This window comes from Dictyostelium purpureum (assembly GCF_000190715.1).
Source record: "Dictyostelium purpureum unplaced genomic scaffold DICPUscaffold_32, whole genome shotgun sequence".
Classification (NCBI taxonomy): domain Eukaryota; phylum Evosea; class Eumycetozoa; order Dictyosteliales; family Dictyosteliaceae; genus Dictyostelium; species Dictyostelium purpureum.
This window is the reverse complement of record NW_003519369.1, coordinates 23,159-50,982: the sequence shown is the minus strand read 5'-3', so window position 1 is coordinate 50,982 and position 27,824 is coordinate 23,159. Positions and strand designations below refer to the sequence as shown.

General features: G+C 26.9%; 5 protein-coding genes across 5 annotated transcripts; 3 read left to right on the top strand and 2 right to left on the bottom strand.

Moving 5' to 3' along the window:
- Positions 1 to 534: 534 nt before the first annotated feature.
- DICPUDRAFT_148651 (uncharacterized protein) lies at positions 535 to 3,134 on the top strand (the record flags this gene model as incomplete). The annotated part of the gene is made up of 3 exons (XM_003284795.1): positions 535 to 839; positions 908 to 2,021; positions 2,133 to 3,134. 3 exons carry the CDS (start codon positions 535 to 537, stop codon positions 3,132 to 3,134), a joined length of 2,421 nt encoding a protein of 806 aa, XP_003284843.1.
- A 321-nt stretch (positions 3,135 to 3,455) lies between these two features.
- DICPUDRAFT_148650 (uncharacterized protein) lies at positions 3,456 to 4,947 on the top strand (the record flags this gene model as incomplete). The annotated part of the gene is made up of 3 exons (XM_003284794.1): positions 3,456 to 3,823; positions 3,910 to 4,292; positions 4,376 to 4,947. The coding sequence occupies 3 exons, from the start codon at positions 3,456 to 3,458 to the stop codon at positions 4,945 to 4,947; spliced, it is 1,323 nt and encodes a 440-aa protein (XP_003284842.1).
- A 402-nt stretch (positions 4,948 to 5,349) lies between these two features.
- On the bottom strand, positions 5,350 to 6,607 carry DICPUDRAFT_148649 (uncharacterized protein; the record flags this gene model as incomplete). Its single annotated transcript, XM_003284768.1, has 4 exons — positions 5,350 to 5,695; positions 5,766 to 5,966; positions 6,042 to 6,283; positions 6,368 to 6,607. 4 exons carry the CDS (start codon positions 6,605 to 6,607, stop codon positions 5,350 to 5,352), a joined length of 1,029 nt encoding a protein of 342 aa, XP_003284816.1.
- Positions 6,608 to 7,222: 615 nt separating this feature from the next.
- Positions 7,223 to 8,075, top strand: DICPUDRAFT_148648 (uncharacterized protein; the record flags this gene model as incomplete). The annotated part of the gene is made up of 2 exons (XM_003284793.1): positions 7,223 to 7,394; positions 7,492 to 8,075. The coding sequence occupies 2 exons, from the start codon at positions 7,223 to 7,225 to the stop codon at positions 8,073 to 8,075; spliced, it is 756 nt and encodes a 251-aa protein (XP_003284841.1).
- An 86-nt stretch (positions 8,076 to 8,161) lies between these two features.
- Positions 8,162 to 27,223, bottom strand: DICPUDRAFT_91392 (uncharacterized protein). The gene is made up of 4 exons (XM_003284767.1): positions 27,204 to 27,223; positions 9,460 to 9,486; positions 8,234 to 9,365; positions 8,162 to 8,178 (listed from the first exon to the last, which is right to left on the bottom strand). Coding segments are annotated over exons 1-3 (1,131 nt in total). The 5' UTR covers positions 27,205 to 27,223; the 3' UTR covers positions 8,162 to 8,178; positions 8,234 to 8,262.
- Between the last annotated feature and the right edge of the window lie 601 nt (positions 27,224 to 27,824).

The window sequence follows — 27,824 nt, the reverse complement described above, 5'->3', positions numbered from 1 at the left end:
ATATATTAAAGATTATACAAAAAAAAAAAAATAAGTTTAATTTAGACTGTTTTAAGTGAGTGAGTCCCAATCTTTGTATCAAATTATTTAGAGAAGGTTTTTTTTTTTTTTACTTAGAGATTTTTACATTACTTTTTTTATAGATATAAAAAAAAAAATATTAAATATATAAATCCACACCCTGTAACACACCACACAGCCAAAAAATCACTTATAGATTTCTAAATTTGTAATATAACCACAAACCCCTCCGCTAAAAAAAAATTAAAAAAGACAAATAAATAATAATCCATATGAGATCTCAAATTCATAAAATTATAAATATATTATTTTTTTTTTTTTAATTTATCTGTTCCTTTTTAAAGTTATATTTTTTTTTAATTTTTATTTTTTTATCTTTTTTTTTTTATCTTTTTTTTTTTTTATCCTTTTTTTTTTTTTTCTTTCTTTTTCCTTTTTTTTTTTTTTTTTTTTTTTTCTTTATTAAATTAAAAATCAGATTAAATTATAATTTTTCAAATTAGTTATATAAAAATGGAAAATAACCATAGACCCTTAATTTTTATTTTTTCTGGTCAAGTTGTAAATTGGGAAAGAATTGCAGAAGAGTTGTATAATAAAGAACCAGTTTTTAAAAAATGGGTTCATAGAATAGACTCATTAATGCATGAATTTTATAACTATTCAGTATTAGAAAAAGTAAAAAATATGCCACTTGATGAAAGAAATAAAAATACAGACATTTTAATAAATCATTCATTTTTAATGATGTATCAAATTTCACTATTTAAACTATATAAACACTATGGTGTTCATCCTAATATATTAATGAGCCACAGGTAATTAATTTAAATTCTAATGAATAATATTTTTTTAAAATAAAATATTAATTTTTTAATTTTCATAGCATAGGCGAATTTTCAGCAGCATATTGCTCTGGTATGATTGATTTAAGAACTGCAGTTAAAATTCAATACAACAGAAATTTAATTTTAAAAAATGAAGGTGGAACTTTATTGTCAGTAAATATGTCAGAGGAAGATTATAAAACTAAATTTTCTAAAGACTACCCAAACTTTGAAATTGCATGTATTAACACACATAAAAATATTGTACTTGGAGGATGGAAAACTGAACTAGAGCAATTTTCAGAAATATTATCAAAGAAATTTAATATTTTTAATGTTTTTTTTGGGTCAGTAGTATCTGTTCATACTAAGTATGTTGAAAGATTTGCCGGGTCAATGCATTCATATAAATTAAAGAATAAACAACCTAAAATCCCAATTATTTCATGTCATACCGGCCAACTATTCAAAGATTCATTTTTATTTGATGAAAAATATAATTATTTTTCATTTGTTAACCCAGTAAACTTTAATTTAGGTATGATCAACGTTTTAAAGTATTTAGAAGATAATAAATTAGGTGACTCCCCAATAACTGTTGAAATTACACCTCAAGTTATGATGGTCCACAGTTTAAAGGAAATTTATAACAATTTACCCCCATCTTATTTTAAAAAAGAGGAAATGATAAAAAATATTTTTACTTTTACAAAAATGAACCAATTTAAACAATTTTATTCATCTTTAAAAAAAATATATTATTTACAATATAATATTCAAGATAATAATACAACAACAACAACTAATGAAAAAAACTTAGATGATAAAAACCCAAATTCATTAATTGAAAAAAATATTTTAAATTTTATTTCAAAACAATTCGAAATCAACCCCAAAAATTTAGAAATTACATTGGGAGAATTAGGTGCAGACTCATTATTTTTAGTGGGATTAAGAAGATATATTGATGAAGAGTACACAGATAATATATTTACAATTTCGCAATTAAGAGAGTTTAAAATTCAAGATATAATAATCACAATTATTAATGAAATTAAAAACCCAACTAAAAGTACTAAATATGATATTGAATTTTGGGAAAATGAAATTATACTTGACCCAAATATAACCCCCAAATATAACAAAATCAATAACTATAATTTAAATGGTTCAGTAAATATTTTTTTAACAGGAGCCTCAGGGTATTTAGGAACATACTTGATGTATAACTACTGTAAATCAAACAAAGTAAAGAAATTATACTGTTTAATTAGAAATAAAAAGTCGGTTCAAGATGCATATGATTCATTAATCAATGGGCTTAAAACCCATGAACTCTTTGGGCTTTTAAATAAAATGGAACTTAGCAAAATAGAACCAGTTTTGGGTGATCTTTTAAAACCTCAATTCAATCTATCCAATCAACAGTATGATTATTTAAGTAACTCTATAGACATAATTGTTAACTCTGCTGCCAATGTAGATTTAAATTCCAATTATGTTGAAAATAAAGAAGCCAATGTTAATGGGGTTTTAGAAATTATTAAATTTGCATTTTTAAATAATTTAAAAAAACTTATGACATTTTCAACTGTTGCAATTTATTTAAATAATGAATTCGACACCAATGGTTTCAACGATAACCGATTGGTAACTTTAGATAAATTAAACAATATTCCAGGATATGCTCAATCTAAAGTAGTGGGAGAATATTTATTAAGAGAAGCTGCAAACCGTGGTCTTGATATAATCAATATTAGACCACCTTTTATTTATGCCAATCCTAATAATGGAGTTGGAAATGATAATGATTTGCTTCAACTATTTATCCAATGCTCATATGCAGTCATGGCATACCCCAATCTCAGTAGTGATTTCAAAGTGTTTCAAGTACCCATTACATGGTTATCTGCTAATATAGTTCAAAACTTTACCTTTAATTTATCATTATGGAACAACAACTTAAAGTTTAAATCATACAATTTATTTGGATCACACGAACCTATTGAAAAGTTCTTTGGCTATTTAGAAGAAAAGTATCCTTTAAAAATGATTGAATATGATGAATGGGTTAAAAAAATTTCAGAATCTAAAGAAATGTGTTGTATTCGTTTGAAAACTTTCCACAATCTAAATTTTGCTAAAAATTTATATTTCTCCAATACAATCAAAATGACTGATGAAACAATAGGCTTGATTACTAAAGATTGGGAAGTTACAAAACAAATGGTTTATAAAAATATTAACCACATTTTTAAATTAAACATTTCAAAATCAAAACTTTAAAAAAAAAAAAAAATTGGGGGAAAAAAATTTATAAAATAAAGAGGGTTTTTATTTAAAAAAATTAAATTTATTTTTATATTTGATCATTTATTTAATCATATAAGTATAAAAAATAATCATTTTATTATTATTTATTTCCATAAAAAATTATTTATTATTTTTTTCTTAAAATATTTTTTTTTTTTTTTTGAAATTAATTTTTTTAATTTTTTTTTTTTTTTAAATTTTTTTTTTAATATAAAAATAAAAAATCACATTTTTTTTTTTTTTATTTATTAAATTTTTATTAATAATAATTACAATAAATATAAATTTTATAAAATGGAAACAATGGATACTAATTTAGATTTACCAGGAAGATGGATGGATATAGAAAAGATTATTAAAAGATCAGGTCCATTTGCATCACCAGATTTCCAACCAGACACAAAAGAAACACCAAGAATTATGAATAATTTACAAAATGATTTCAAAGTTTTAGTTATTGGCGCTGGTGGTTTAGGTTGTGAAATTTTAAAGAATCTTGCCCTTTCCGGCTTTAGAAATATTGATGTAATTGATATGGATACCATTGATGTTTCAAATCTTAATAGACAATTCCTTTTCAGAAGAAAAGATGTTGGTAAATCAAAAGCTGAAGTTGCTGCAGCTTTTATTAATAATAGAATTACTGGCTGTAATGTAACCCCGTAAGTAATAAACAATAGAATAATATAGTATAACTATATTACTTACTGCAACAATAACTAATAATATATACCCCCTAAAATAACAGATATAAATGTAGAATTCAAGATAAAGAAGAAGATTATTATAGACAATTTAAAATAGTAATTGCAGGTTTAGATTCAATTGAAGCTCGTAGATGGATTAATGGTTTATTAGTAAACTTGGTTGTTGTTGATGAAAATGGTGATATTGACCCAGAAACTGTTATCCCATTAGTTGACGGTGGCACAGAAGGTTTTAAAGGTCAAGCAAGAGTTATTCTCCCAAGAATTTCATCATGTTTTGAATGTTCATTAGAAGCTTTTCCACCACAAGTTTCCTATGCAATTTGCACTATTGCCAATACTCCACGTGTACCAGAACATTGTATTCAATGGGCTTTATTATTTGGTCTTCAAGATGCCACTCTTGAAAAACCATTCGACCCAAGTAAATATTAAATACCTTCATTGGCATACAGCATTAAATACATTACATGTTACTAATAATTTTCTTTTTTATAAAATCAACAGAGAAATTTGATAACGATAATCCAGATCATATGAATTGGTTATTTGAATGTGCCAAAAAAAGAGCTGAAAATTTTAATATTCAAGGTGTTACATATAAATTAACCCAAGGTGTTGCTAAAAATATTATTCCAGCTATTGCATCAACCAATGCTATTATTGCTGCCGCTTGTTGCAATGAAGCATTTAAATTCTGCACAGATAGCAGTGGTTATTTAAACAATTATATGATGTACAATGGTTTAAACGGTGTTTACACATTTACATTCGAATATGAAATGAAAGAAGGTTGTGCTGTTTGTGGTACAAATATTGTTACTGTTGAATTTAACAAAACTGCAAATCTTCAAGAGTTCTTAGAAAAGATTACAACCGATTCACGTTTCCAATTCAAAAAACCATCACTCAGAGCCAATGGTAAAAATATTTTCATGCAAGGTATTCTTCATGCATCAACTGTTCCCAATCTCGAAAAAAATTTACCACAATTAGGAATTGAAGAAGGTGATGAAATCACTGTTACTGACCCAGCCCTTCCAGGCATTGGTGTAAGAATGAAGGTTAAATATTGTTAAATTATAATCAGATATCTTTAAAAATAAAAAAATAAAAAAAATAAAAAAGTGTATCAATTAAATATTTTGGTTTATATATTTCTATCATATATCAATAGTTTAAAAAAAAAAAAATTAAAATTAAAAAATATAAAATTAGATACTAGATACTAGATACTAGAGAATAAAAATTTATTCGGGAAAAAGAATAAATCTTTTGTTTTTTTGGTTTATTGTTGAATTTTATACAGAGTTTCTTTTTATTTCTTTCCTATTATAATTATAAATATTGTAATTATTATTATTATTATTATTTATTAATATTTATTAATATTTTTTATTATTTTTTATTATTTATTGCTATTTATTCATATTATTATTATTATTATTATTATTATTTTAATTTTGTATATTTTATTTAATTTATCTTTTTTTTGCTGTTCTATTACCTTTTTTAGCTTCATCACCAACTGGGTGAACGAAAACATAACTTTGACTATTTGGATCAAAACCTTGACTACCTTTAGACCAATCGTATGATGATGCATAAGCATATAAGCTTGCATCGGAATTGAAAGCTGTGCATGTAATTGGTTGTGGTACTTTGGTAAATTGTTTAAGTCTAAATTTAGATTCTTTATCCCAAAAACTGAAACCACCATCTGAACCTGCTGTTGCAAAAGTACCATATGGTAATGCAAATGAAATTGAGTTAACTGCGTATGCTAATGTATCATTTTCTCTATGACACTTGAATGTAAATGATAATCTATAAATAAATAAAAAATTAGTATTTAATTTGAATTTTCAAATATCTAAAAAAAAAAACTAAAACTTACTCTGGCTTTTCCTCAAATGATTGAATTGCAACACGACCCTCAATAGAGCCTAAAGCAAAACCATTCTTTTCACCAAAACATGCAATACTACGAGTTTGATATTTTAATAATGACTCCATTGTTTTATATGGAACACTTGGGTTTTGGAGATTGTATACGTAGATTTTACGATCTGCTGTTGCAACTACTAATAATGGATAACTATATAAAAAGAATATAAATGTTAGTAACAGTTGAGAAATAAACTATTATTATTATTATATATAAAATACATACAGGCAATCCATAGCATAAACTCTTTCTGAGAGATCCAATGAAAGAACAGGGGTTGACTGTCTGGTATCCCAATATTTAATTGATTTGTCCCAACCACCTGTAACCAAAACTTTACTTTCCTCAATCCAAAAACAATCTTTAACTGGTGCATTATGTTGTGCGACTTGAACCATTTGATTAGTTTGTAAATTCCAAAGTTTAACTTTATTATCAACACCACCTGTAAATACTTGTGTGCCATCCTGTGAATTTGAAAAAAAAAAAATTGATTAGCTATTGATCTTCTCGTCGGGAATACTTTTTTATATGTTAATTATATTACTTACACCATTCCAGTCAGTACATAAAATTGCTGCTTCGTGGCTGATCATTGCTCTTGGTTGTGATGATAATGATGGTGTGTTAACTTCCCAGCATCTAATCTTTTGATCCCATGAACCTGCTACAATTAAATTACTTGTTTTGGGTGAAAACTTTAAACAAGATATACCATCATTAATTGGTCCTTGTAATTCTATATCTTTATTTGGATTATGGTTATTTGTGACTGAACTATTAAATAACATTTTTATATAAAATTATTTTTTTTTTTATTTGACTATATTAATTTTCAATATATTTGTATGAAGCTTTAAAATTAAAGAAGAAATAAACTATCTCTGTTTTTCTATCTTTTATTTTTGCTTTAATAAAATGAATGTTTAAATAGAACTAAAAAAAATATTAAAACGATTTTCAAAAAAAATAAAAAAAAAAAATAAATAAAAATTTTAAAAAAAAAATTTAAAAAAAAAAAAAAATTTAATTGTTGAATTTTTTTTTTATTTCATGAAATTTTGTAAATTAATTATTTTTTTTTTAATTTCTATAAATAAATAAAATAATATTGATTTAAATTTAAAAATATATATATTTATTAATATATGATCACAATAAATTTAATAATTTTATTTTCTTTTAAAATCAAATATATTTTTCAATTTTTGTAAATTGCCAAAAAAAAATAAAAAATAAAAAAATAAAAAAATGTAAACTTATTAAGTTAACCCCATTGTGTGTTTTTATTTTTTTATTTTTTTTTTTTTAATATAATTTTAATATCATTCAGTTACAATTTTGTGTTTTTATCATTTAAAGTTTTGTTTACATAATATACATATACATATAAATATAAATATACCATGGATGAAGCAGGATATGAAATTTTTAAAGAAAAAATTAGACAAATAATATCAGGGGTCAACAATTTAATAAAAGAAAACAATGTAAAATTGGATGAGTACGACGTTAAACTAAAAGATGAAACAAAACAACTACAATATAACAAAGAAACAAAATATAAAGAATTAGATGGTAAATTTTAAAATTAAAATTATATAACACACAAATATATATATTTAAAAGATTTTTAATTTTAATCAAATTTAAATTTATATTTCATTATAAATAGGAAAAATTAATCAAGCTCAAAAATACATTCAAGATATAGAAGATAAAAAAGAAAATTTAAATAGTGATAGAAAGGTGTATGAAGAGGTATTGATTCAATTAAATAATGAAATTGAAGATTTAAAATTCAAAATTGATAATCAAACATCAACAGTAGCTGTGTTTTTGGATGTTTTTAATCATTTATATAATCCAATAGGTGCTGTTGAATCAGATAAAGTTATAGAACTTACAGATACTCTAAATGATTTAATAAAGAAAGCAACAGAAAATGAAGTAGAGGTTAGAAAAAGAGTTGGTCAAATATCAAGACTTGATGACAAACAGTCACATTTAGATATGGCATTGTTGGGTTTCAATAATGAAAAAGCACATCTAATCAAATCTATCGATGACAAACAAATAGAAATAGAAAAGATAGGCAATTTAAAAAGGGAAGCTGAAAGTCAAGTTAAAACATTAGAAGTCTTTTTACAAGAATGTAATTTGCTATTTGAAAAATGCGAAACCTTTGGCCCAGCCTCAATGGAAGAAATATCACAAGAATTAAATATTTTATATCACAGTTATAATTTAAATATTTAAATAATATAAAAAATTAATAAAAAAATAAAAAAATATTGTAAATAAAAAGTTTTATAGTTTTTTTTTTAGATTATATATTTCTTTTTAAAAGGATAAAATCAACATTTAAAAATAGAAATAATTTTTATATTCGTTTTTATTAAATAAATAAGTTTACAATAAATAAATAAATGATACAAGTAATTGTTTAGAAACATTTTCTGTGGACAATTGATGGACCTGATTCGTCGTATTCTTCTTTGGAGATCCACATTTGTTGGAAAGTTGAGAGTGAGGCTAAAATTGAACCACCAATCCAGACAGAGTATTTACGTTCTGGTGGGGCGATGATTTTAATTTTCATGGTTGATGGGGCTAAAGCAGTTAATTCTTTGTTCATACGATCAGCAATACCTGGGAACATAGTTGTACCACCTGATAAGACGACATTACCGTATAAATCTTTACGGATATCAACATCACATTTCATGATTGAATTGTAAGTGGTTTCGTGGATACCAGCTGATTCCATACCTAAGAATGATGGTTGGAATAAGGCTTCTGGGCAACGGAAACGTTCGTTACCGATGGTGATGACTTGACCGTCTGGTAATTCGTATGATTTTTCTAAGGCAGATGATGAGGCAGCAGTTTGCATTTCAGCTTCAAAGTCTAAGGCGACGTAGGCTAATTTTTCTTTGATATCTCTGACGATTTCTCTTTCAGCAGTGGTGGTGAATGAGTAACCACGTTCAGTTAAGATTTTCATCATGTAATCGGTTAAATCACGACCAGCTAAATCTAAACGTAAGATAGCATGTGGTAAGGCATAACCTTCATAGATTGGAACAGTGTGGGAGACACCATCACCTGAATCCATGACAATACCGGTGGTACGACCTGAGGCGTATAATGATAAGACGGCTTGAATGGCAACGTACATGGCTGGGGTGTTGAAGGTTTCGAACATAATTTGAGTCATTTTTTCTCTGTTAGCTTTTGGATTTAATGGGGCTTCAGTTAATAAGACTGGGTGTTCTTCTGGGGCAACACGTAATTCATTGTAGAAAGTATGATGCCAGATTTTTTCCATATCATCCCAGTTGGTAACGATACCGTGTTCAATTGGGTATTTGAGGGTTAAGATACCTCTCTTTGATTGGGCTTCATCACCAACATATGAGTCTTTTTGACCCATACCGACCATAACACCAGTGTGTCTTGGACGACCAACAATTGATGGGAAAACAGCTCTTGGGGCATCATCACCAGCAAAACCGGCTTTGCACATACCTGAACCGTTATCAATAACTATTGTTTATAAAAAAAAATTTATATTAATATAATTTTTTTAATTTTTTTTTTTTTTAATTTTTTTTTTTTATTTGTATCTTATAAAACATACCTAAAGCTTGAACATCTTCACCTTCCATTTTAATTTATATATATTTATTTATTTAAAGTTTATGAAAAAAAAAAAAGAAATAAAAACAAATTTGATTTTTTATAGTTTTTTAGAAAAAAAAAAAAATATTTTAAAAAATAAAAATTTAAATAAAAAAAAAATAAAATTAAAATACCCATTTTGGTTTGGGTATTTTAAAATAAAATTATCATTTTATTGTAAAACCATTTTTTTTCAAAGCTAAAATATTTGAAAAAAAAAGAATTGGTTTATATTTTTATTTTTATTTTTTATAATTTATTATTTATTTATTTTATTTTAATTTTAATTTTTATCTTTAATTTTATTTTTATCTATTGTTTGTTTTTATTTTTATTTTTTGTTTTTTTTTTTAAAATAAAACAAAAAAATTTCATTTTAAACTTTAACATTTTAAGATTCACCAATAAAATGATTATATCTAATGATTAAATAAAAAAAACACCCCCTTTTTTCGAATTTTAAATTTATTGTTTTGCTTTTTATAAAAGATTTAATTTGGGAAATATAAAAAAAAAAAATAATTAAAAAAAAAAAAAAAAATTAAAATTATAAAAAAAAAAAAAAACAATTCGTTTTTTTTCTAAATTATAACTTTAACTATTAAACAAAACATTAAAACATTTATATAAATATATTTACATTAAAAACCTTAACAAATATAATGGCCCAAGAAATTAATAATGAATCAACATTTGGTGTGGTTTTCGATATCGATGGTGTGTTAATGAGAGACGGTGTTGTTATACCAAATGCAACAGAGGCATTAAACTTATTAAAGGATAAAGAAACTGGTGAACCAAAATATCCATATGTTTTTGTTACAAACAATGGTGGATTTACAGAAAAAGAGAAAGCAGATAAAATATCAAAAGTGTTGGATTATACCATTGAGGATGACCGTGTTATGGTTGCTCATACACCAATTAAACCTTTGGCAAAGAAATACGAGGATTCAGATGTCCTTTTAATCGCCAAAGACCATCAAACCTCTGCAAAATTGGCTGATTGTTATGGTTTCAAAAACTTTGTTTCATTCCAACAATACATCGAACAAAGACCATACATTTGCCCAGCCAAGTATTCCACTTTTTGGACTACTGGTGTTAAATCTGACTATATTATCAAAGAAAAAGAAAATGAATTACCAATTAAAGCAATTATATTATTAGAGGAACCAAAAGGTAGAGTATTACACACCACTAACACAATTACCACTACATTTTAACTAATTATTAACATTTAATTTAGATTGGGGTGAATGTATCCAAGTTATTTCAGATATACTTCAAAGTAAAGATGGACTTTTAACAAAAGAAAATATAAATGTAGCACAAAAACAAGAAATCGATTTACATGTTTGTAATCCAGATTTCACATATGGCGGTGAATTTGTGCTACCACGTTATACAATGGGTGCACTCTTGGAATGTATTAAACTTTTATATAAAACTCAAACTGGCAGAGAATTAAAATATACATTGTATGGTAAACCATTGGAAATTACATATCAATACGCTAAGGAGCTTATGGGCAATCAATTAAAGAAATTAGGTCAAAAGCAACCAAAACACATCTATGCAATTGGTGACAATCCATATTCCGATATTAAAGGTGCAAATAGTTTAGAAAATGAAGGTTGGGTTAGTATTTTGGTAAGAACTGGTTGTTTCAAAGGTGAGGGTAACCATCATGAAATTCCAGCTAAACATGTTTGTGATAATGTTTATGAAGCAATTCAATTAATTTTGAAATTAGAGAATAAATTAAATTAAATTAAATTAAATAAATAAATAATTATACAATTTAAAAAAATTATATTTTTTTATTTTTTTTATTTTTTATTATTTTTGATCTTCGTCATCGTCTTCGTAATCTTCCTCTTCGTCCTCCTCTATTTCTTTGTTTTTATTGCTTTTGTTGTTATTATTGTTATCTTTTTTTAAATATACATAAAATACTGTATCACTTGATTTATATTCGGCTTGTGATCCTACTAATGGTACAACTTCTTTTGGACGTTTCCAAACTACTCTGTTTTTGGTGAATCTTCTTGCTAAAGCAAAAAGTAAAGTGGAGTCTCTGTCGCCACCAACCAATCTTCTAACGGCTCTGATATCTTTTTTTGAGAGTGACTTTTCTTTTTTCTTTCCTGGATACATTGGGTCCATATAGATGGTGTCTGGTTTTAATGATTCGTCGCAATGGATGTTTTCGACCAAGTATTCTATCGAGTCTTTGTGAACTAGGGTGATTCTTGATGCGATTTCAAAGGTGTCAGAGTTTGCTTTAGCTTTCTCCAATGCTTTTTCCATCATATAAATTAAAACTGGATTACGCTCGACAACTGTAACTTTGCAACCCATCGAGGCAATAATCCATGCATCCTTACCTAAACCACCAGTGACATCCATAACATGATCAGGGAATTTAGAGTTTACTTTAATAGCTCTGATCATTGGTGACTTTCTATTTTTACCAAATTCAGTACGATGATGTACAGAACCAGCTGTATAATCTAAAAATATTTCGCTAGTAAGTCTTCTTATATTGCTATTTCTATTGGAGTTTGCAGGTTCAAAATCATGTAGTGAAACACCTTTTTCCGATACAAACAAAACTGATTGATATGAAAATAATTCGTTTGGTAATCTTAATACTTGAGGTAAATCTAAGAAATCCAATTCCAAATGATTGGCTACTTCTCTTGCCTCATTTTCAAAATCTTTTGAACATGTTACAATTACTGAACTTTTATCACTTTTGCTTAATGCTGGTGTTGTAAATATGCCTGGTGAAATCTCTACTTTAAAATTATAATCTACTTTTGAAATAACATTTTTAGCCTTTTGTATTTGTGCTGCTGCTGCTGCTTTTTCTTCTTCTGTTGTTGGTGATTGTGATTGTGATTGTGATAATACTCTATTTATTTCATTCTTTTTATTGACATCTATTAATGTTTGAAACTCATTCTTATCAATCATATCTGTAAAATTCTTTTTTTTCATCTTTTTTTCTCTGTATAATTTTAATTTTAAATCCATTTCATTTGGTTCTTCATTTTTTATATTATTGGTGGTTGCTGTGGTTGTTTCATTATTGGTTGTTGTAAAAAATATTTTATTTATATTATAATTATTTAGTCTATTATTAATTTTATTTATATGATTAATATTTTCTTTTAAAATTAATGTTGGAACTATTCTTTTAAACATTATTAGTTAATTAATTATTTTTAATGATAAAAATAATAAAATATTAAAAAAAAAAAATGAAACCAATAATTTAAAAAAGTTTTTTTTTTATTTTTTCGTTTTTTGCAAAAAAAATAAAAAAAAAATAAAAAAATTAAAAAAAATAAATATATTGTGTTTTTGTATTATTATTGTATAACAGTGGAAGTTGTAGTTTTATTATTATTATTATTATTAAAATTAATAATAATATTATTATTATTATTATTAAAAATATTATAATTTAAATTTTTATTTAGTTTTATAGTTTTATAATTTCCATTTAGATTTTATAAAATTTTCTATCATTGAATAGCAACATAAAATCACTAAATTGGGGATATCAAACATTCCCCTATTTCATATTTTTTTGCATCATTTACGTAAATTTAAAATAAAATAAAAAAAAAAAAAAATTTTAAATTAATTTTTTTGAATTATTTTTTTATTTTTTTTTTTATAATTGTTTTTTATAATACCATCTTGCATTCATCATAAAATATATTTATTTATATTTTTATATATTTTTATAATTACAATTGTAGAATTATTTATTTATAATTAAAATATATTTTATTTATTATATATATCACAAAAAATAAAAATAAAAAATAATTTAAAATAATAATAAATATAAATATTAATAAATAATGAGAAATTTATTTCCAAAATTTAAACTATTTTTAATATCAACTGCAATTGTATCACCTGCAGTAATTAGTTATGCAGTTGGATCATTTCAATATGAAGATTATTTAAAAGAAAAAAAAGAAAGAGAATCAGAAGAAACACAAAAACTTTTAAACGATTATAAAGAGGGTAAATTTGGAGCAATTACAGAGTTTAAAGCATTGACACGTTATCAACAATTAAACAAGTTGGATGAGATCAATAAGAAATTTGTAAACTCAAAGAATGAAAAAATCGAAGAATTGGATTTAATTGTTATTGGTGGTGGCGCTACAGGTACAGGTGTTGCATTGGATGCTCAGTCTCGTGGGATGAAGGTTGCTTTATTTGAGAAAAACGATTTTTCAAGTGGTACATCAAGTAAAAGTACAAAGTTAATTCATGGTGGTATTAGATATTTGGAATCTGCCATTATGAATTTGGATTATTCAGAGTTAGAGCTTGTTAAAGAGGCACTCAGTGAACGTTCAAATTTATTACGTAATGCTCCACATCTTTCAAGACCATTACCAATTGTAATTCCATCCTATAGTTATATTGATATCCCAAAGTTTTGGATTGGTTGCAAACTTTATGACTTTTTCTATCCATTCAAAGATATTCCAAAATCACATATCCAATCTAAAGAACAAACTTATAAAGAATTTCCATTCCTTCGTGAAGGTATGCTATCTTCACAGGTTTATTATGATGGCCAACACAATGACTCACGTATGAATGTCGCAATTGCACTTACTGCTGCTAAAGAGGGTGCACTCACTTTAAATTATATGGAAGTTGTAGATTTCATTAAAGAAAAAGATACAATTAATAAAGATTCAGGTGCAGTAGAGAAAAGAGTTAGAGGTGTTGTTGTCAAGGATAGATTTACAGGCAAACAATATTCAGTACCAGCTAGAGCTGTAGTCAACGCAACTGGCCCATATTCAGATTCTATTCGTATGTTGGATGATCCAAATTCTGAACCAATTGTTACCGCAGCTGCTGGTGTTCATATTGTTTTACCAGGCGATTTAGTACCAAGCGATAAGGGTTTCTTAAATCCTAAAACTAAAGATGGACGTGTTCTCTTCATTCTTCCATTCGAGGGTAAAACAGTTATTGGTACCACTGATGAACCATCTTCAATTGTTGAAAATCCACAACCATTCGAAAAAGATGTAGATTTTATTTTAGAAAATGTTCGTGAATACAGTAAACCAGGTACTAAATTGGATAGATCACAGGTTCTAGCTGCTTGGTCTGGTATTAGACCATTGGTTAAACAAACAGGTGTCGATAAAACTTCTCAAATTAATCGTAGTCATTCAATTCGTGAATCACCATCAGGTTTAATTACAATTGTTGGTGGTAAGTGGACAACCTATAGATCTATGGCCCAAGATACTGTCAATCAAGTACTCTCAAGAAATAATATTGTTGTACCAAAACCATGTGTAACTGCTACATTACCACTTATTGGTGGTGAAAAATATACTTCAGAAATGCCAAAATATTTAAATGGTAAGTTATTATATATAATTGCTATTATATGAAATTATATTAAACTGAATATTTCTTTTTATTTAGGAATGGGATTACCAGAGGATATTACTACACATTTAGTTCATAGTTATGGTGACCAGGCACCATTCCTTATTAAATTGGCAAATGAAACAAATACAACTAAAAGATTGGTCGAGGGATTCCCATATATCGAAGCAGAGGTTATTTATGGTGTTCAAAAAGAATATGCATGCACAGCAGAGGATGTTATTGCCAGAAGAACTAGATTATCATTTTTAGATCACGATAAAGCTGAAGTTGCACTTCCAAAAATTATTGAAATCATGGCACCATTATTAAAATGGGATAAATCAAGAAAAGAAACAGAGCTAAAAAATACAAAAAATTATTTAAAGACAATGACAGCTGCACCATTCCCAAATAATAACAATACCAATAATAAAAAATAAAAATATAAACTCTATTATTTATTAAAATTATTTTAAACCAACATTAGTTTTTATAATACAAATAGTAATATTAAAAAGTAATAAAATAAAATGTAAAAAATTTTTTTATAAATTTAAATATAATATAAAAAAAAAAAGAAATTTAAATAAATAATACAAATAAATAGGTTTTTATTACTGTTTTTTGTTTTTCTTTAAAACCTTTAAAAAAAAAAAAAAATAAAATTATTGGTCCAGAATAATAGATTGGATATGCGTTTTAAATTGTTGATAATAAAATAGTTATTTATTATTTTAAAAATTTCCATAGACACCCATTGAGTTTTTATATAGTTTGTATCTTTCTGAAGCTATATCTAATAATGCGAATTTAAATGTTGATAGTTCGTTGATTAGATCTTTCATCTTTCCTAGTACTTCTGGGGTATCTTTACCTGTTTCAATATTGATTTTGTTAAGCTCACTAATTCTTGAGCATTGAATTCTTAATAATCTTCTGCACTCTAATAATAATTCTCTTTTGCAAATGAATAGTTTATATGGGACTACACTTTTATCTGGATTAAATAATGTATTGAAATGGTTACTTGAAGTTAAAATACCAGCATCTGCATTTTGCTTATCATTGTTTTTATCATTTTCTTTATCGTTTTGATCTTCTTTGGTTTCCTTATCTTGTTTTTCGTGTTTATCATGCTTTTCGTTTTTCTTTTCATGTTTATTTTTCTTTTCGTTCTTATCCTCTTTTTCCTCTTTCTCTTCTTTTTCATGCTTTCTTTCTTTCTTTTCTTTTTTCTCTTTTTTCTCTTTCTTTTCCCTCTCTTTTTCTTTCTTTTCTTTCTTTTCTGATTTTTCATGTTTATCTTCATTAGATTTATTCTTTTTTGAAGTTTGTGTGGGGCTTGTGGTTGCTACTGAGGCTTGAATAGATGTTGATGTTTGTGTGGATGATGCTGTGGCTGGATTGGGTGTTGTATTTGCTGGTGTTGCAGAGATTATTGGAGCTGCCATAGTTGTTGTAACTGAGGCAGTTGGAACAGTAGTTGATACAGTATTGGAAATAGTATTAATGCTGCCACCTGGTGTTGAGGCAGTTGAGACGATTGGTGGGTTTGAAGCAATGTTGTTTGAGGCTACAGGTGTTGCTGAAGTTGGTGTAGTTGGTGTAGTTGGTGTAGTTGGTGTAGTTGGCGTGGTTGGTGTAGTTGGCGTGGTTGGTGTAGTTGGTGCAGTTGGTGTGGTTGGTGTTGGTATTATTGGTGCTGTTTTAGCTGCTGGTGGTTTATTTATTGTTAATGGAATTGTAGATGAGGTTTTAGAAGCTACTGGGTTACTAGCTGCACTTGGTGTTACAGCAGTTGTTAAAGTTGGTACATTTGTTGTTGTAGCAGCAGTTGGGGCTGGTTTAGGTTGAATTACAGCAGATGTTTTATAGTTGGCTGGAACTGTTGTTGCACCTGTTACAACTGAGGAGGTTGTTCCTGGAGTGGGCTTTGCTATTGCTTTGGATACTGGTTTGAGGTACTGTGGTGGAATAACTGTGCCTGGAGGGTTTTTACTAATACAACAAGCACATACATAAATTCTTTGGCCAGTACTTGTAACAATGGTTTTTGGTTTTAAGTTTGGATTAACTGTGGCACCTGGCTTGGTTGGTACAGCAAGGGCATTTGCTGGTTTTGGAGGGATGGTACCTGTAGCAATAGTTGATGTTGTTGGTGAAGTTTTAGAAACAGATTGAGCTATAGTTGCAGTTGAACCTGGTGTTGCTGTAATAGGTGCCCTTGAAACAATAGTTGCAGGAGTTTTTTGGGCAGGGGTTGAGGTTGGGGTTGGTGGTGCTGAAGTTGGGGTTGAGGTTGGTGTTGATGGGGCTGGTTTACTAACGACATTTGGAGTGGTTCCTGTGACAGTGTTTGTGGAGGTTACAGGTTTTAGTGCTGTAGCTGCTGGTGGTTTATTAATAATAAGTTGTGGTGATTGCTTAACAACTGTATTTCTAATAGCAGTATTTGGAACTGTTGAAGTTGGTGTTGCAGTTGAGATTGGTACAGTAGATGGGGATGAGGTTTTTGTGGCAATTTGTTGGTATACAGTTGTATTTGCAGGCTTTAGAACTGGAGCTAATGGTTTAGTAGTGGCTGGTATTGATTGTTTAGATGGTGATTTTGATAGAGGTGGTGTTGATTGTGTTGTTATATTGGTGGGTGCAGTTGGTATTGGTTTGGTGGTTGCAATTTTTGATGTTAGGGTTTGGGTAGTTCCTTGTGTTGGAGTGGATGTTTTATTTGGAGATGCAGTAGATGCAGAAACAACTGAAGAAGTTGCAGCTGTTGAAATAACTGGGGCCGTAGCAGCTGTTGATGTAGTGGCTATAGTTGGATTTGAGATTGGAGGTGAAGTTGTGGCTGTGGTTGGAGTTGGGGCTGGAGCTATGGTTGAAGTTGGATTAGAAATAACTGGAGCTTTTGCAGCTGTAGCAGAAATAACTGGTGGGGTGATGTCTGGATTTGTTGGAGTAGTTGCTGATTTTGGAATAAGTCTAGCACCACTTGTAGTATCAGTTGAAGGATTTTGCGGTGTGGCAGAAACACTACTACTATTATTATTATTATTATTATTATTATTATTATTATTATTATTATTATTATTTATAGCCAAATCAATTGAATTTGCCTCTTGTTTAACTTGATTTGGTTCGATTTTAATATTTTCAATTGATTTTAATTCTATTACATTACTATTTACATTATTATTGGTTGGTTTACCAATAATATTTGCGACTGAAATATCAGTAGCTTTTAAAATATTATCGAAAAGTTTGATAAGAAAAGGTTTGTCATTAATATTTGAAACAAATTGATAGGTATTAAAAATTGAATTAAAATTAATTGAAACTATTTCTCTTTCTTCAAAAGCATTGCCAATACATTCAAAGAAACACTTTTGTTTTGAAACTATTGTTAAAGAACCTGCACTAACAAACTCTACAGAGAAAGCTGGTAACTCTAAAAGTTCTTTTGAAATAAACTTGGTTGGCTCCGGATCTGGATAATATGGAAATTTTGTGTTTGGTACGGTGGTTGTTTCTATTTTTTGTTCTAACCATTGCGCTATTTTAATCTTATCAGTACTTTCTAAAATCGATTCAATTAATTTTTCGACGATATCTCTTTCCTCAATTCCATTTGGTCTATTTTCAAACATTATACAATTTAATAAATTTTCCCTGGTATTTACAAATTCTTCCATTGCTTTTTGCTGAGCCTGTTGTTGTAGGGTTTGCTGATGGTTTGAATGAATTGATGGGGAAGGTGATGATAAAATTGGTGGAGCTATAGTTGTTGTAAAATTTAGATCAAGGTCTTTATTATTGGTCATTGGAGACATCATATCGTCTTCTGGATCATTGCTAAACTCCCAAATTTCAGTGCCAATCTCTAACTCTGGTTTTAAATGATCCTCGAGTACCCAAAATCCTTTAGTTTTATTCATATTAAACAATACAATTTTGTATCTTGTCACTATTTTCATTGCTACAGTTGGTTGTTGTGCTGTTAAGGTTGCATTTGTTGAAGCAGATATATCAGCAGTTGTTGCTGTTGTTGGTGTTGTTGTTGGTGTTGTTACAGAGTTATTATTATTTACAATATTACTATTTTCATTTTTTGGTGGTGACGTTATATTATTTGCAGTTGAATTAAAATCTAACTCGATGCCTGTTGTAAAATCTACCATGTTTGTATCCAATGTATTTAAATCACTAAAATTAATTTCAAGACTATCCAAAGAATTTAAAATTGGTTGCGGTGCTGGTAATGGCGCTGGTGGAGGAGTTGTAACTGGAACTTGAAAATTTGGGGTCATATTCTAAAATTTTAACCTCATACCACCTTGGAATTGGACAAGTTTCGGCATTTGAATAAAAATAAAATAACGCAGAACCAACTGGATATCTAACATTTGGAGGTGCTTCTGGTAATGGTTTATTTTTTGAAGGCTTTGGGGCATTTTTTGGTGTTTTGGATGTTGCTGTCGCTATTCTTGAAAATCTAAATGAACGTTTTGAGGCAGTTCTTGATTTCTTTTTAACACGAGTTTCTTCTGAATCACCCACTCTTTTATTGTTACTATTTACATTTGGTGATTTTGGTGTAGCTTCATGTTTTTTATCAGACTCCATTTCGGGAAGCATAATTCTTGATTTAATTTCACCATCACCAGTTACCCCGAAGAAGGGAGCTAATAAAGTTAAACGAACATCATAATAAAAATTCTTAATTTGAGTTGGTGATTTAGTGCCACACATTAAAGTTGATACTGTTTGCCAATCTCTGCCATATGCACAAAATAACTCCCTAAATAATAATTTCTCTTCTTCGTGCCAAACTGTAAGTTGAAAATGCTTTTGTACAAATGGGTCCATTGTAAATCTTTTGTGTCTTTTTGATTGCTGTTGCTGTGTTTGTTGTGGTTGTTGGCTATTACTACAATTATCTTCTTTTTTAATAAATGATGATCCTGATGGTGGTGATAGTATAATTGATGATGTTACTGCACTAAACTCATCAAAATCTGATATTGTTGCGCTTGGAATAACAGTTGGTAAAAGATTACTAAATAAACTAATATGATTACTAAATATACTTGGTTGTGGTGGTGATGTTGGTGTATTTAAATTACTATTATTATAAATATTATTATTGCTATTATTAATGTTGGTATTGATGCTATTAAGGTTTATAATACTATTACTATTTGATATACCTCCGCTTGAAATATCAATATCCATAGTTTGTGTGGCACCATTACCCTCCACTATATTCTTATTATCGGAACTAGAAATAAATGATGGGGATGTTGGGGAATTTAAAGGTGACAATGGCGATAAAGGGGATAGTGGACATGCTGTTGGCATAAAATCTAATAAACCTGGTGACATTGGTGATGATATAGGTAAACCCAATGGCGAAAACGGTGCTAAAAATGATAAACTATGAAAACCCACATTTGCTTCAGGATAAATATTTGATGATAGTGATTGCTCCTTATTTATATTATTACTATTACTATTATTATTAAAAATATTATTTAAACTGCTATTATGGTTTAAAATTTGATTATTATTATTGTTGGTGTTTGAATTATTTTGGCTATGTAACTTTGTGGATGACAGTATTGGAGTTTCGGTATCTGAATAATTGCCCTCTATATCAACTTTATTATTTTCCCTATCCTTTTCTTTTTCTTTATCATGTTGTTTATTAGATTTAGCTTTACCATTAAAATTATTTTTGAATGAAAAATCGTCGTCTGAACCAAGATCTGAAATGTTAATCTCCATATCTGAATCATCAGAGTCATCGTAAATACTGCTGCTATCAGATTCTATTGATTTTTTATTTAAAGGTGAATTTTTAGCCAGTTTTGAAGGTGGAGATGGATTCTTTTTTAAAGAGGATGAAGATGATGACTTCTTTGATGATGATAATTTAGTCGATGATACTTTTGATGATGACTTTTTTAAACTATTACTCTTTGATTTACTTTCTGAATCCTCTTCAATTACAAAACCTTCACTATCCTCCTCTTTATTATTATTGGATGTTGATTTCTTTATCTTTTTTGATTTACTATTATTTTTACTACTTTTAACATTACTATTTACATTTTCTTCATTGATTGTTGTATTTTCATCTTTTGATTTTCTTTTCTTAGGCGATGGTGTAGTTACTATTGATGATGATGATAATGAAAGTGAAGGAGGGAGTGCTATAGTTGTCGGTATTGCTGGAGCCGATATTGATAATTTCTTTTTTTGATCATTTATATTATTATTATGTATAAAACCATTGCTATATTGATTAAATCTATTATCTAAACCTGTTGAACCTATAATATTTATTGGCATTGATGATGGTAATGTAGACATATCTAATAAACCCATGCTACCTTCAATTTCTAAAGATAAAAATAAAATTAATATTTTAAAATAAAAAAACTAAATTTTTTTTTTTTTTTTTTTGCCCATTACCTTCTGCCATTTGATTCAAAAATAAACCTGACTCTTGTGATAATGATTCATTTGGTCTATATATATTAGTATTACTAAATTTGATGATTTTGAAAGGAAAAAATTAATATTTGAAAATAAGAAATAAAATAGAAATCCAAAAATTCCTAATGGTAAATGTGAACCTACAATGATTGTGAAATATCAAATTGATTTAAACCCTTTCCAATTTCGCCAACTATATTTAAATTGCTACTATTATTATTGCTATTGTTATTGCTATTAGTGTTTAAATTGTTACTACTATTGTTATTGGTTTTTTTTGAAGATTTTGGTTTGCCTTTATTTGTTGTTGGGTTTGCTGAAGAAAAACTTGATTTAACTTGTATCGGAGAATCCTCCCCGTCGCTATGATTCATAATGTCAATCTCCTCATCTTCATCTATAACCTTGTTACTTCCTTTTTGAGTTTTCATTTTTAAACTTTCTATATTGCTAATACTGTTATCTATCGATACCATGTATGTTTTTATTATAATCTATGTATACTAGAAGTTTATTTTAAAAAAAAAAATATTATTATAGTTAATATACATATACTGAATTTACTATTGTGATTTTGTGAATGAATATTTTTATGGTAGTGTTGTGTTGTGTTGTGATGTGATAATTATTAAATTTATTTCCAATTTGATTTTATTATAAATAAAAAAATCTGAAAAAAAAATTTTTAAAGTTTTTTTTTTAACATAACAACAATACAACCAAAATTTGGTGATAGTTTTGATGATTGAGTGTGTGATTTTGATTCTAAAAAAATAATTAAAAAAAAAAAAAAAATTAAAATAATTATTGGGCTTTTTTTTTTTCTTTCTAAAATGTATTTTTTTATAAAATAACTTAATGAATAAAAAGTAGTACTATTACTACCAAATACTATATCAATATATTGTAATTTGTCATTGATGTAAATACATTTATTTTATTCCAACAATTATTGGTGTGGTGGATTTTTTTTTTTTTGATTTTGATTTTGAGTTAAATAATTTATTTTGTAGTTTGTCTCTATATCTATCATAAATACGAATACTAAACTATATTTGAATTCCGAATAATGATCCTTTTTATTTTTTGTCAATTTTTATTTTTTTGGTTATTGTAATAATTATATGAATTTTATTATAATTATTATAATTTGTTTTGTTTATTTAATATGTATTTACTTTTTTTTTTTATATTTGCATTAAACAATTATTTACCTTTGTTTCTTTTTGTGAATATGACTGGATGGGTGGGGATGTGTGTTTGGCAATTGTTTTTTTTTAAAAAAAAAAAAAAAAAAAAAAAAAAAAAAAAAAATTGGTTTGTGAAACGTGTGATTTATATTATTATTGTTATTTTAATTTATGTTATTTATATTTGTTTATTTATTTATTTATGTATTTATTATATTTTAATTTAAATGCACTTTTCGCACACGCACACATAAACTTTTATTTTGTTTATTTAAAATTCTTTAAGAAAAAAAAAGACCAGAAAAAGTTGGTTAAAAGATTTTTTTTCGTTTTTTTTTTTTTTTCTTTTTTTTAAATTTAAAATTTATTTTTTTTAAAATTATTTATTTTTTTTTGATTTTTATTATTTTGAATGATTTAAGAAAATACACATTTGTTACCCACAACAACGATAATTTATTTGATTATAATGATGATTGCCAAAAAAAAAAAAAAAAAAAAAAAAAAAAAAAAAAAATATATTTTTTTGTTTTATTTTTTATTTTATTTTTATTTATTTTTTATTAAGGAAAATGATATTTACAATAATAATTTTTTTTTTCCGATTTAAATGATGATGTTTGTTTCCATTGGCAAAATTACTGGTGAATGAAAATGATAAAAAAAAAAAAATTTATGAAATATTTATAAAAAAAATAAAAAAAAATAAGTTGTTATTTTTATTAATTTTTATAATTCTAATAATTTTTAGTTATAAATATTAATGGGTGTAAAGATTTGTTTAAACTGAATGTTATAAATATAAATATAAATATAAATTTAAAAAAAATACACACATTTTTATTGTTAAAAAATAAATAAAAATTTAAATAAGAAACTTATGAAATCTAAAGGGACATGGACAAAAGATATCGATTTTTTTTTTTTTTTTTTTTTTTTTGATTTTTTAAAAAAATTTTTTATTTTGTAAATATATTAAAATTAAATAATAATATTTTTATTCATTTTAATTTTCTTCGATTATATCTAATGATGGTGATCTAGATATTAACGAAGATGAAATAGGGGATGATGATTGCACTGAGCCGCTGGTACCGGTAATTGAAATATATGATGAGGAGTTGTTTGATATTGAAATGGATGAGGATGAAATTGGTAAGAAACCATTTTCACGTAATTTTAATTTAATTAAATTTCTAAGGAATAATGTACATTGATGGACTTTTTCTAAACTTGTATATCTGCCTACAGTTGATGATGTTGGTGTGTTGTTGGATTCGCCGCTGTTATTTGAATTGGCTGAAATTGATATTAAATTTGGTGCAATCACTATAGCCAAATTTTTTGCGCTCATTTTATTTGTATAGGCACTTTGAGCCACTTCGGAGAGGAATCTAACTAGCCATAATAACAAGGATCTGTATGGTTGGGGTATTGATTCTAATGCTGATTCTGTAGTTGATTCTTGTGCGCTGGCGTAGAGAAGGGTTTCATCGTCTAAAAGTGAACATATCTTTTTTGGTAATTTCATGTACCATCTCTTTATAAAACATGCAATACCGATTGGATCAACGCCATTATTTGCCTCTAATATAGTGTTATTCTTAACTGCATTTACGATATCTGTAAAAGCTGGGTCGTGGTATGTATTTGATTTAAATATTCCTTCAACTGAAAAACCATCAAGTTGAATGAATTTGGCTTTGAGGTCTAATAATAAAACTGGGATTTGTAAATTTGTAATTGGATCTAATCTTGATGGTATAGTGGTTGGGTCAACACCAAAAATTGAGTTTGTTCTTTTAAATATTAATTTATCGAGTGGCTCGATCATTGGATAGTGTGCTAAAGTTTTATATGGTTCTAAATAAATTGAATTTCCATATTCTAATCCCTCCCTATTACCACCGGTATTAATTGTATCAAAATATAATCCATATTCATCTAATGAATCAGCTATAAATTTTTAAAAAAATTAATATTTTCAATTTATTAAAATACATGTATAATATGAGTTTTACTTACTTATTTTTATATTATCATTCGAAAATAATAATCTATTAAATTGTTTTAAAATATCAGAGATTAATAATGAACCTTCTAATTCTAATACATGATTAATACTAAAAGTTTCAGCTTCAATGGTTAAATAATATGGTACAGTTGGTGGTGTTCTTTTAGAGTCTGAATGAAGACCTTTTGTGGAGTTCTTAAAATGTAATCTAATGTTGTTCCAAAAATTAAATGATGAAAGAGTACGACGTTCATCTAAAAGTAAATCAAATTTGCTATTGATATTGGGATTTGAGTTTTTGCTGCAAAGATGTAGTTTATAGTCTTTAAATTCTAAAAGGTTATCGGGTATTGGATATCTAAGTTGTTGAAGTGAAAATGATGTGGATGAGTTTGATGATATTGTGTCTGTGCTACTGGCATTATTTGATGGATTAATTGATACACTATTTTTTCTTTTGTTGATAAGATTTTCAATATTTTGAGTTTGATGATTTGTTTCACTAGTAAAATCTTTGGAGAATGACAATGGGCTTGATTCAGAGTAGGAACGTTGAGATCTAGTGGTTTGGTTCTGTACAGATAAAAGATGATGATTGGTAGGTGGAGTTGACGAAAGTACTTGTAAGTTTTCAAAGTCAGTGATTACCAATGGTTCAATTGAAAGTGATGATCTAAATGTTTGTTGTTTGTCAAATGATCCAGATTTATTAAGTGGTGATGGGGGAATGCTGATACCTCCGCTGCCTCCCAATATAGAGTTTGATCTTGCTAATTTCATTAAACTTGGTAAATAATGTACAATAATTTTATAATTTATATCTTTGAGTGTATCTGATGGATTAAAACTAAGAACCAACTCCTTATTTAAAAATACTATTTTAACTTTTTGTGACATACGCTTAAATTCAACTTCTTCCATATGTTTTATACCCAATTCTGAAATTGTTTTATTCTTCTCTGTTAACCATAAGCCATCCTTTGTTATTAAACTGTAGTCCTCCAATAGATCCTTGTCAATGTGTTGATATTTTGAATAGAGTTTATTTAAAACTTCACCCAATGTATTATCATCATCAAAATCGAATGCTTCTATTTTACTGTTGTTTTCATTATCTCTTACAAATGTTCCAAAGTTTCTTGGTGTAATTGGTGCAGAGTCACCACCTTGACTCTTATTTAATGCATTGCTTGAGGAATTATTTAAACTATTATTTTGACTACTATGATGACTACGTGGGGATAAACCAATTATTTTTAAGAATGATCTTTTATGTTCTAATGGTGGTTTGGTTGTATTTGAAGATGATGATAAACTAGTATTTGATGTTGATTCACTGATACTTCTTGGTGATGATGAGGTTGATGATGATAAACTTGTTTCTGATAAATTTAATTTTGGAATTACAAATGATTTTGAACTGGTAGTGGTTGGTGATGAGGCGGATGATGATTGAATTGATGATGATGATTGTGGTTGCTGTGTTTGTGATTGTTGTTGTTGTTGTTGTTGTTGGTTATTTAAAGTTAATGATGAAAGATGTATATTTGGGTCATATGAAAATGAACTTGTTCTACGTCTATGGATAACTGGTTCATTTTTAATAAAAGCATTATTACCACTATTATTTAAAGATGATGATGCTGAAGAAGATGACTGTGGGAAATCTTGACTATTACTATGAGAAAGTGTGGGTAAAGTACCAACTGTAACTATATCTGGCAATCTAATGTAAACTGTTCTATATGGTTTGGTTAATAAATTGCCAACAGATGATAACATATGAGAAACGCCACCTCTTGAATCCTTCTTAAATTCAATTTCTTGATTCTCTTTAAATTGATATTTTGAAAATCTAGAGTCAATCTTGCACCATTGTCCCTTTTGTGGTAAGTATAAATTATATTCCGATGCATCTAAACATCCAGGTGGTAATTTTTCTATAATTAATAAAATTGCATCTTTGATTGTTTCAACTTTGTCAAATAATATTTTTTTTGTTAAACCAACTTCTGGAACTCTTACTGTTAAAATAACTCTTTCTTTTTCTACGACCATTTTAAATGTTATATCAAATTCTCTGGGTGAATTATTATTGTTGTTTAGATTATCTCTTGGTGATCTTGGTGTGGTTGGTGTTGATGAATGGTTATTTCTTGGTGATGATGAGTAATTGGTTCTTGGTGATGACGATGAATAATTACTTCTTGGTGATGAGTTTGGTGATGTATTATTACTGCTATTTGTATTGCTTTTTGATGATGATTTTAAATTTTGAAAAATAAATATTATATTTCTTTTTTTGGGTGTTGGGGGTTGTGGTGGGTTAAAATGATTATGAATATACTGGTTTATAGTCTCTTCACTTTTACTTCTATTTATTTCTTTATTATTGTTATTCTCTTCTTTTTTATTTGAATGTATAAAACTTTGAATAGAATGGAAAAATTCAACAGTTGATGTTTTGATCTTTTCTGCTAACCTATTGTTATTATGATTTCCATTATCGTGGAAAATAAAACCATTAGTTTCTATTGATTTTTTGTTTTTTAAAATTGATGTCATTTTTAAGTTTATATATATTTTTTGAGGGTTTTTATACAATATAACACAAATAATATACAAGAAAAATATATATAAAAAAAAAATAAGTTTAAAAAATATATAGTTTTTTTTTGATTTTGATTTTTGATTTGATTTTTTATTTGGTAAATGTGATTATTAATTTTATATTAATTAAAGTATTTTCACAAAATTTAAAAAAAAATCAAACTATAAAAGTACAAAAGATTATTTTACAAGAAAAAAATTATTGGAAGATTTGTGATTGATCCACCATTAATATTTTTTCAATATATTATTACAACAGTTAATTTTTTTATATTATTGTTATTATTATTATTGTTGTTGTTATTGTTATTGTTCTTAATTGAATATTGATTAAATTTATTATTTTAGATTTGCGAGTTGTTTAAAATTTAAGTAAAATTATTTTTAATAAAACAATAAATAAAATAATAAAAAAAACAATTTTATTTTTGGAAAAAAAAGATTTATATCCAAACGTAAATTATGATGTGTGGGTTAACAAAATTTTGTATGAGAAAAAAAAATTTTTGTAGTGTGGCTTAAAAAAAAAATAATATTTACACACAAGTGAGAAACAAAAAGAATGTATGGGTATTA

Excerpts from the sequence above, each read along its gene's own strand:
- DICPUDRAFT_91392 (XM_003284767.1), bottom strand. Across the intron at positions 9,366-9,459 it reads TGAAGATGTTCAAGCTTTAG|TTATTGATAACGGTTCAGGT; the intron begins GTATGTTTTATA and ends TATAAACAATAG.